The sequence below is a fragment of the Camelus bactrianus genome, chromosome 9 (genome assembly GCF_048773025.1).
Source record: "Camelus bactrianus isolate YW-2024 breed Bactrian camel chromosome 9, ASM4877302v1, whole genome shotgun sequence".
Taxonomy (NCBI): Eukaryota; Metazoa; Chordata; class Mammalia; order Artiodactyla; family Camelidae; genus Camelus; species Camelus bactrianus.
The window spans coordinates 74,886,493-74,896,230 of NC_133547.1; the positions used below are offsets into that span (position 1 = coordinate 74,886,493).

General features: G+C 50.7%; 1 protein-coding gene across 1 annotated transcript; it reads left to right on the forward strand.

The window, feature by feature from the left end:
- The first annotated feature begins 1,293 nt into the window (after positions 1–1,293).
- Positions 1,294–9,052, forward strand: SNX20 (sorting nexin 20). Its single transcript, XM_010961757.3, has 4 exons — positions 1,294–1,443; positions 4,137–4,275; positions 5,654–5,805; positions 7,057–9,052. The coding sequence occupies exons 2-4, from the start codon at positions 4,146–4,148 to the stop codon at positions 7,723–7,725; spliced, it is 951 nt and encodes a 316-aa protein (XP_010960059.1). The 5' UTR covers positions 1,294–1,443; positions 4,137–4,145; the 3' UTR covers positions 7,726–9,052.
- The last annotated feature ends 686 nt before the right edge of the window (positions 9,053–9,738 follow it).

Below are 9,738 nucleotides of genomic sequence, written 5' to 3' on the forward strand. Positions count from 1 at the left end.
ACCACCAAATGAGTACATAAAAAAAACACCCACAAACCACTGAGAAAATAATCTAATCAAAATGAGCAGTGGAGTCGAACAGACCCTTCACCAAAGAGGACATAAGGATGGCAAAAAAAACAAACAAACAAAAAAGCCCATGAAAAGATGCTCAGGATCACGAGTCATTAGGGAAATGCAATTTAAAACCGTGATGAGACACCACCACGTATCCATTGGGGAACGGCTCACATAAAAAAATACTGGCCCTAACAAGTGGAGGTGAGGATGCGGAGTACCAGAACTCTCGTGTGGGACGGCAGATGCCTCAGCCACCCAGGAAGCGGCTTGGCGTAATCCAGTACAGCTGAAGTTTATTCATACTCTAAGACCCAGTAATTTCTCCCCAGATAAACATGTGCCCCTGGATGAATGAGTAAGAATACTCCCAGCAGCACTGATCACGGTGGCCCGAACTAGAAACAGTCCAAATGCACGTCAACAGACACACACACACAAAAGGTAAGTACTGGTGTATTCAAACAACGTGTATTCACAACAGTGAAGATGAAAAAAACTTCAGCTACCCGCAAAACATTGACGAATCTTATTCACATTAATGCTGAATGAAAGAAGCAAGGCACCAATGCATATGAACAGTATGTGTGGCTCAATTTACATACAATTCAAAAACGAGTAAAACGAAACTCGATTGTTCAGGAGTCTGTTCGTAGGTGGTACATTACAAAGAGAAGCAAGGAAATGACCCCCATCACAATCAGAACCAGGGAGGGGAGGACTCTCAACTGGGGAGAGGCACAGGGTGGCCCTTTCTGGGGGCTGGAGAGGTTTTATTTTCAGTCTTGTCCCGGCCTTCTGCCCTCTAGGCCACAATACTGTTGGCCACAAATCACACTATTGCCCAGAGGTTTGGCTTCCCTGGTACTTTCTGTCAGATGTATGAGATGCAGCTTCGCCCCGATAAAGGTAAGTCTACCCCACCTCCCTTTCTCATCAGGCACTGGCTCTGTGTCCCACCAGCTCTCTGCTCCAAGCCTCAGTTTCCCCATCTTTCAATGCCTTGCTCACAGGGTAGGATAATGAACAGTAAAGAGCTTAGGGAATTTATGTCCAAATGCCAGAGATAGTCAAGGACCCTGAGGGTCAGCCAGGCTGCTGCAAGGCTGTGGGAACTGAGGTCCAGGCCCACCCTGCCCAACCCAGCCCTGCCCAGCGGGGCAGCCTCAGGCTGTCTGCCAGTTGAGTTCACTACTATCTTTCATCAGCCAATAGACTGAGGCGACCAGGAGCGGATCACACAGCCTATTTCCTGTTTTCATACGGGGAACTTAGCAAAGCCACAGCCACTAGCCTGCTCGCCCGGAGCTTGGAACAGAGAGCCAAAGGGGGGCCATGTGATACCCCTCCCAGACCCTTGGACACGCACAGGACCAGAGGCCTCAGGTCAGTGTTTGATCTCAAGCTCAGTGGGCCTCTGCCCACCTGTGGCCTGAGCCTCCTCTTCCTCTGACTCTCCCTCAGTACTCCTTGGGGGCAGGGTGGGACGGAGAAGGGTTTGTGACAGCCTCTGTACACCGGGCTCCCCTTGGAGACTTGCGGTAGAGCAGGGAGCAGCTCCTTGACCCTCCATCATCTCAATTCCTTTTTTTAAATTGAAATATAGTTGATTTACAATGTTGTGTTAGTTTCTGGTATACAGCGTAGTGATTCAGTTATACATACATCCCTTTTCATATTCTTTTTCATTATAGGTTATTACAAGATATTAAATATCTTTCCCTGTGCTATACAGATAAACCTCGTTGTTTATCTATTTTATATATGGTAGTTAGTATCTGCAAATCCCAGACTCCCTCCCTTTCCCCTTGGTAAGTATAAGTTTGTTTTCTATGTCTGTGAATTTCTTTCTGTTTTGTAAATAAGTTCATTTGTGCCACTTTTTAGATTCCACATATAAGTGGTATCATATGGTATTTGTCTTTCTCTGTCTGACTTACTTCACTTAGTATGACAATCTCCAGGTCCATCCATGTTGCTGCAGATGGCATTATTTCATTCTTTTTTATGGTTGAGTAGTATCCTTTTGTGTATAGATACACAATTCTAGTGTGTGTGTATACACCACTTCTTCTTTATCCAGTCATATGCTGATGGACATTTAGGTTGCCTCGATTCCTTCTGAAGTGCCAACTGTTTCTCCACCATTGAGCTTGAGCTTGAGCTTGGGGAATAATCCACCACACCTGTGTTTCTCAAAAAGTGGTGCCAGGGAGCCCCTGTGTCAGCACAGCTCTCAGGACTTGTGAAAATGCAGACTCCAGGGCTCACCCTCAGATCTGCTAGGTTGGACTCTCTGAGGTTGGGAGCAGGAGGTCAGCTTTGGACAAACCCTCAGCACCGCCACTGCCTCCCCGAGGAGGTTCTGATGCGTGCTCACGTTTGTGAGTGTGCCCCTCCAATGACCATAAACGTCTGTCTCCCAGGTCAGACCAGGGTGTTTACTCTGCTGGAGTCTCCAATCTGATGGAAAGTCCCCTGCCGCCCTCTCAGAAAGGTAGCATGGGCTCTGAAAGGTGCCCTGTGTGCCCACCAGAAGAAGGCTGGACATGGCAGGTGGCCCTGGGAGGGAGAATTGATGCTCAGGCATCTCAGGAGGGAAGGAATAGGGTGATCACTCGTGGAGCTGGATGGCAGAGGGACTGGGAAGCTGCTGTCACCCTAGCCAAGGGCAGGTTCCCAAGCCGACAGCACCAACACTTGCCATATATTATTGTAAAGTCTAGACATCATTGCTCTCCAGGCTGTGGAGAGGGGAGGGAAGGGCCCGCAGAGCCCCCTGTACAGCTGTCCCTAAAGAGCTTTTGGATGACAGGATTGTTTGCCCCATTTCACAGAAAGGGAAACTGAGGCCTAGAGACTCCATGGATGCACCAATGACAACTTTCTCCTTGACACTTTCCACTCTCAATCCGTCCCATGAGAGAAAATGGAGAGCCTGCTTTGGCTGCTGAATTTGATTTTTATCCTAAGCCCTGGGTTCATGCTCAGCTTTCCCAGATCTTAATTCAGAGTCATATATCTCTCAGATATTTCCCAGAGCATCTGTCCCGTGTCAGATGCTGACAAGGGGGACTATTATATGATGCCTGATATGTTCAGGGCCCTGAGCTGACACTGCATAGTCCGCCTGACTTAACTCTCACACCGGCCTCATGAAGGTGGGGGCTGTTATCAGGCCCCTTTTGTAGGAAACTGGGGCCCAGAGGAGTTCAGTAACTTCCAGGCACTGCTCACCTTGTTCCCTTGCCTGGATCATAGACAGAATTATGCATAAACTGAACCCCAGGACTCCTGCTGCCTGCCCTCCCCTGAGTATTGGGGCAAGGGGGCGGGGTGTAGGAGTCTGAAGTTAGAGCAGCCTGCATCTGTGTCCTGTCCACCAATGACCAGCTCTTGATCCTGGGCAACTCATTTTCTTTATCATCAAATGGAGATGAAAAACTCCTCCTGTACATGGATTCGGATTAAGTGAGAGAGCAGGTGTGGAGCGCAGCGGGTGGAGCTAGCCTGTTGTGAGAATTTGGCTTTGCTTGTTGGGCATACAGACCAGCCACGTGACCTTGGGCTAAACCTCAGTTTCCTCATCTGTTACTGGGATCATGACAGATTATTGTGGATGCGAACAGCCTAGGTGCATACGAAGTGGGTATAACATGTTAGTAAATGTCTGCTAAAGGATAAAAAGGGTTGGGGGGAAGGAAAGGATACATCCCAATCTCCCTGCTTTGGACACTGAAATTTCATATGCACGTGTAATATAAAATGGAGTGTTAGCACGTTTTTCTGGACAAGCCAGCATCTTTCTCCCAAGTAGTCATGAAAGCCATTATGTTTGCTTGACATCACCTCATTTAAAATTCGAAGCAACTCAATAACATAAAGATCCTAACGTTAAGAGAAGGTTCTGCTCAGCCTAGGAGACACCAGTCCAGCCAAGGGCCAGGCTGCCATCTGGCCATTGCGTGGACAGCCAGGTGGGCAGTGGAGGGCGCAGCAGTGGGGACTAGGCACCCCAGGACCCACCGGGCACCCCAGCAGGAGTAGGGACTCACTCTCCTCTCTTGTCCCCCCGGCAGCCTTGGAGCATGGCAAATCCCAAGCACCACGGGAGCCCTGGATGGACAGAACCTATACACCAGTGCATGGCGGGGACCAAGCCAAAAGCAGCGGCCCCTGGCCCAGACCTCCCACGTCCAGGACCTGAAGAGCACTTAGGTGGGCTTGAGGCTTGGGGCAGGGTCGGGGGATAGAGGTTTGAAGACATACGAAATACCAATGTGGTTGCTTCAGCAGATGCCATCAGAAAGCAAGACAGCTCACTTAACTTGGGGAGATATCTGGGAGATGATCCCAGGAGGTATGGCAGGGACTGGGAAGGTGAGGAAAGGAAGGGCAGCAAGCCAGAACAGAGTGTTGATGAACAGGTTACCACTGTGGGCAGGTGGGGTCCAGTCCCAACGGGGGTTCTCTGGGAGAATGCATGGAACACACCTCAGACTGTCCCATCCCAGAGGCAGGGAGGCCAGGCTGCGATCCACCAGCCCATCCTCCATCAGCTGAGGGACTTTCCGCAGCATGCTAATATGGCTGGAGAAAGCCCTCACGGGGAGAGTCGTAGGTGTGTCCAGTGGGAAGCCAGTGGGATGTTCCAGAACAATGAGTACCAAGGGGAGTGGCAGGGCACTGACCCATCTGCTACAGCGCCATCTCCTGGAGCAAAAAATTATCCACCATATTCATGCCATGGTTCAAGATGCCTGCCTTGTACCTGGCCCTGTGTGGGCGCTGGGGAAACAGGAGCCAACAAGCCCCGTGTTTAGTTAGGGAAACAGACCTGTGGGATATAATGTAAGATCCCACGGAAAGGGCTACGGGGACAAGGTGGGAGGCTCTTACTCCAACGCCAGGGGGTGGTTGAAGGGATAAGTGGGCTGGGTCTTGGACATGTTGGAGAAGGGCTCCTGGGACACAAATCCCTTGAAATGAATTTTATAGTGATTTGTGCATTTGGGGTGAGAAATGATTCTAATCTTTCCCAAGATTCTCAGAATGGCCCACGGCTCAAGTGAGGTTTAAGAAACACTTTGTTTTCCCAGAAGGGAAAGAGGAGGAGGCATTTAAGGCAGAAGGGGTGGCTGATGCAAGAAAAAGCCCAGAGTGTGGGAAATGAGATGAGATTTAGGAGCTGAGCCTGGAGCCTCACATCCTCTCAACTCCCTCCGCCGTCTGCTGGTGTGTGCTCAGCGGGCGATGACCACGGAGTCAAGGCTGTAGGGAGGGCAGAAACAAACCATCTACATCCCTGCTCTCCAGGAGCATGGGATTTCACAAGGGCCAAAAGTGGACGATGCATCCCAAACACGCTCCGTTTCATAACCAAGAAGCCACCTGGAGACAATGGGCTCTGCCAGGTCGTCAGCAACAGGATGCATTCAGCTGGGCTGTGTGCAGGGGCCTGGCTGATGCCCAACTGGGCCTATAAATGGTGGGATGGGGGAGGGAGGTATTCACAGCTCTTCCGGATCCTGTCCCCAAGCCCTTGCCCCCAAAGCGCACTGACCCATGCTAGTCCTTAAGGGTGCGGTCCTTCCAGATGTCCACAGCAGCCCAAGCTCCAACTCCAACATGACCACCCGGGAGCTGCAGGAGTACTGGCGCAGCGAGAAGTGCTGCTGGAAGCACGTCAAACTGCTCTTTGAGATTGCGTCTGCCCGCATCGAGGAGAGGAGGGTCTCCAAGTTTGTGGTAAGCAGAGACTAGGAAATCATGGCATGCCTTTCACCACCTCTATCCTGGCCCTGGGCAAGGCTGGTGGAGCCTCAGTCTCCCCATCGTGAAATGGGTTGACACACATGAACTCACAGGGTTATGGAGAAAATGGTCCCCCTCACGGCACTGTGAGGGTTGGAGACGTAGGAGTCAAGGTCCCTGATCCTAAGAAGGATTCAGCCCCAGTTTAATCCGTGTTACCCAGTTTCTGTGTCCCTTCTTCACTGCATTTGACATCCCTGTATCATTTTTATTATTCTTTACCTAATTTTTTTTCTTTAAAGTGGATCACTCTTTTAAGACACTGAATAGATGTATTTCAGAGGGAAATATCTTAAATGGAAAAACCAGAATCCCATGGCATCAGAAAAGGTCATTATAAAAGTAAACACAAGGAAAGCTCAGTGCTGGTACGAAATTCTGGCTGGTTATGGTGGCTGGTGGAAAGCTGTGCCTGGGGGCTGCTCTCTTTGTGGAAACGGAGTTTCAGCCCACGTTGGGGGAAAGGTTAATGACTACAGAAGAGCCACACAGCCTTTCTCCCCCCACACCACCCCCCTTGATTGGGATGGAATGGTCACAATAGCTGACACTGTGTGCTGACTGCATGTCATGGTTATTAACTCATTTAATCCTCACCCAGTGAGGCAGGCACCATTCCTATCCTCAGTGTATGGATGGGAAAACTGAGGCTCAGAGAGGTTAAAGTCCCTACCTAAAACCACACAGCAAGATGGTGGTGGAATTATAACCCAGGCAGTCTGTGCCCCTAATCAGCATTCTCTTAAAAGAGAAGATAAAGGAATAATTTTCTCACTGTACTAACATCACTGCCAATAGATCACCTAACACCACCTCCCCGGAGTTCCACACTTGCAAAACACAGACCTTATTAATCCAAGCTTCCCAGTCCAGGAACCTGAGGCCCAGTTTTGACCATGTAAGACTGAGAGCACCCCCAGGCCCCCCAGCCCAGCAGGTCCCCGCTCCTCCTGGCCCAGGATGCCTCTGTGTCACTGTTTGTTATTCTTCGTTTGACTCTTGTCTTGATTCGCTTTTACAGCTCAGCCAATGCTGACGGCAATTTAAAACAGAATTGCAGATAACGATCACCCATTTCCAGGGCCTGCTTTAAATGATGATCATTATTTTATTTCCTGGGCTCGCTCTGGAAGTTCAAACCCTCCGTCAGGATGTACTCAAAGGCGCTCTCTCTTTGCACCACAGATGTACCAGATCGTAGTCATCCAGACCGGGAGTTTTGACAGCAACAAAGCCATCCTGGAACGGCGCTATTCAGACTTCGAGAGGCTCCAGAAAAAACTCCTAAAGACTTTCAGGGAAGAGATCGAAGATGTCGTCTTCCCCAAAAAGCTCCTGGTGGGGAACTTCACCGAGGAGATGATCTCAGAGCGCAAGCTGGCCCTCAAAGAGTACCTGCGCCTGCTGTACGCCATCCGCTGCGTGCGCCGCTCGCGCGAGTTCATCGACTTCCTGACGCGGCCCGAGCTGAAGGAGGCCTTCGGCTGCCTGCGGGCGGGCCAGTACGCCAAGGCGCTGGACATCCTGGTGCGCGTGGTGCCGCTGCAGGAGAAGCTGACGTCCCACTGCCCGCTGATGCTGGTGCCGTCCCTGTGCGCCATGCTGGTGTGCCACCGCGACATGGAGCGCCCTGCCGAGGCCTTTGCCGCCGGGGAGAGGGCCCTGCAGTGCCTGCAGGCCCGGGAGAGCCACCGCTACTACGCCCCGCTGCTGGAGGCCATGGCCCGCCTGGCCTACGCGCTGGGCAAGGACTTTGTGTCCCTGCAGGAGAGGCTGGAGGAGAGCCAGCTTCGGAAGCCCGCCCTGCGGGGCTTCACCCTGAAGGAACTCACCGTCCAAGAATATCTGTACTGAGTCCCCGGGAAGGAAGCTGGACAGCTGGGATGACCATTGCTCTTGGGCTGTTTGGGACTCATGCTAAGCAGGACATGCCACTCTGGGCTCTAGCTTGCTGGGTGACTTTGAATAAGCCCCTCCTCTCGTCCTGTGTCCCCGTCTGTGTTGAACAGAGGTGCTCCCGGGTGTCCTTGGAAGCCTCTGCTTGTGTCCTCTGTCCCCTTGACACCAGACCCACTTCATCTCAAACCCAGCTGCCAAAGCACTGGAGAAGAAGATGCACTTTACTCACTTTAGCTGGAGAGGTTTACACTGCACATCACAAGCAAAGCCTAATCTGCTTCCTCACAGACGTCTCTCTCGCCGCCGTTCTGAGTCTTTTCTCTCTGCTCCTCCCCCTCGACCTTGCTTGCAAATATTCCCACCCACTATCCTAAGTACACAGCTCTCCCCTCTTTCCAGTAGATCCAACGCAGCAAAACAAAAGGTTACCTACTGCTCCTCAAGGCCAGCTCTGTCCCCAGGATGGGCTGTATGTCATCCTTTGAAGGGTGGGAGGATCCTGGGCTGGAACGCAGTCCTGCCTTAAGAGTTTGTGACGCAAGGCATCTTGAGCAAGGGGAGTTGCCTGAGGTTTTCTGGTTAGGATGATGTAACTCATTGCCTAGGGTGGGTTTTCATTTGTCAGGCAACTGTCCCTTGAATGGCCTCGCTGGATTATGTAGACATAACCTGAAGGGAGATGGAAGAAGATACTCAGTGGGGCCTCTGGGTAGAAGAGATTGAATCAAACCCCCCCCCCCACCTCATCTGAGGGACAATGGGTTGGGAGGCCCTGGACTGAAGTCTGCTGTCAGGCCCCCAAGCAAAGTGGATTCTGGACCAATGCCCTGGGCTCAAGCAGAGTCAGGAGCGGATGGTACAGGCTGGTTTTGGTCCCAGGCTCCTTCCTGAAGGTTCCAAACAGACTGACACCTTCAAACAAAGAAAGCCTTCAAGTATCTCAATTTACTCCAGGAGAAGGACACTTCAAGTGGGAGAGACTGGGTTTCTTGAAATTCTGGGCATGTGGAAAATTAAAGTGTTAAATGGGAGAACAAAAAGAGCTGCAACTCTTTTATAACATAAGGGTAAAGAAGATCGTGCTGATTTTACAAGTTCTTTCATCAAATATGGAATGCTTTCAGCCCTTAGACGCACCAAATATTCACTAAGAAAGAAAAAAAAAAGCCCAATATGGGGAGTTTAGTAGGAGTTTCCAACAAAAAGCTGGGAGCAAAAGTTAGCCCCCAATGAACACAAGGGTCAATGTGGAATAAACCTGTTTTGTAGAAAAGGCCATGAAGGAGGGAGGGCATGAATCAGACTTGGGGCTGGGTGGAGGGTGGGGAATCTTCTCCCAGAACTTGACTGCAAGCTCTACTCCCCCAAGTTTAAGGTCTAAATACACACGATGTGGTCCAAAATACCTCAAGCAGAGCCGTGATGGCAAAGAGGTTCAGGCACCTTGCACCACAAATGCAAATTCTCTCTGAAGGAAGTCAGCATCGATCCAGGCCAAAAGAGAGCAAGATGCCCTTGACTTCAGAGGTGCGACAATGTGTGGGGTGGGGGACCGTGCATCGCAAAGTCACACATTTATGGTGTGTGTGTGTGTGGTGCAGAGAAGGAGGGGGAAAACCTTCTGCAAGGTAGAAGGGTCCGAAGAAACCATATGGGGGAGCTCCCCATCAGTATCCTTATTTGAAAAAGAAACTTACTATGATGACCCCCAGTGGAAAATCAGAACCACTTGCTCTAATTAGAAGGTAGCTATAAAAATAAACACAGAAACCTAGTGCTGCTGTGACACCTCAGTGGCATTTGTCTGAGACTGGCCTTGAGTCTGAGGCCACTGGACATCCTCTGTTACAAGAGACAGAGACCAGCCTCAGAGATCGTTGTCACCAAGTTGAGACTGCTCTTTAATTTCCCCAGAAAGAATGGAAAATACTGCAAAGGGAAATAAGCTTCTGACTGCAGACCCTGGAT

What these genes read in the sequence shown, in the direction of transcription:
- SNX20 (XM_010961757.3), top strand. Translation starts at nt 4,146, where the DNA reads ATGGCAAATCCCAAGCACCACGGGAGCCCTGGATGGACAGAACCTATA. An exon ending in AGGACCTGAAGAGCACTTAG is followed by an intron (nt 4,276 to 5,653) that starts GTGGGCTTGAGG and finishes CGGTCCTTCCAG; the next exon opens with ATGTCCACAGCAGCCCAAGC. An exon ending in GGAGGGTCTCCAAGTTTGTG is followed by an intron (nt 5,806 to 7,056) that starts GTAAGCAGAGAC and finishes TTTGCACCACAG; the next exon opens with ATGTACCAGATCGTAGTCAT.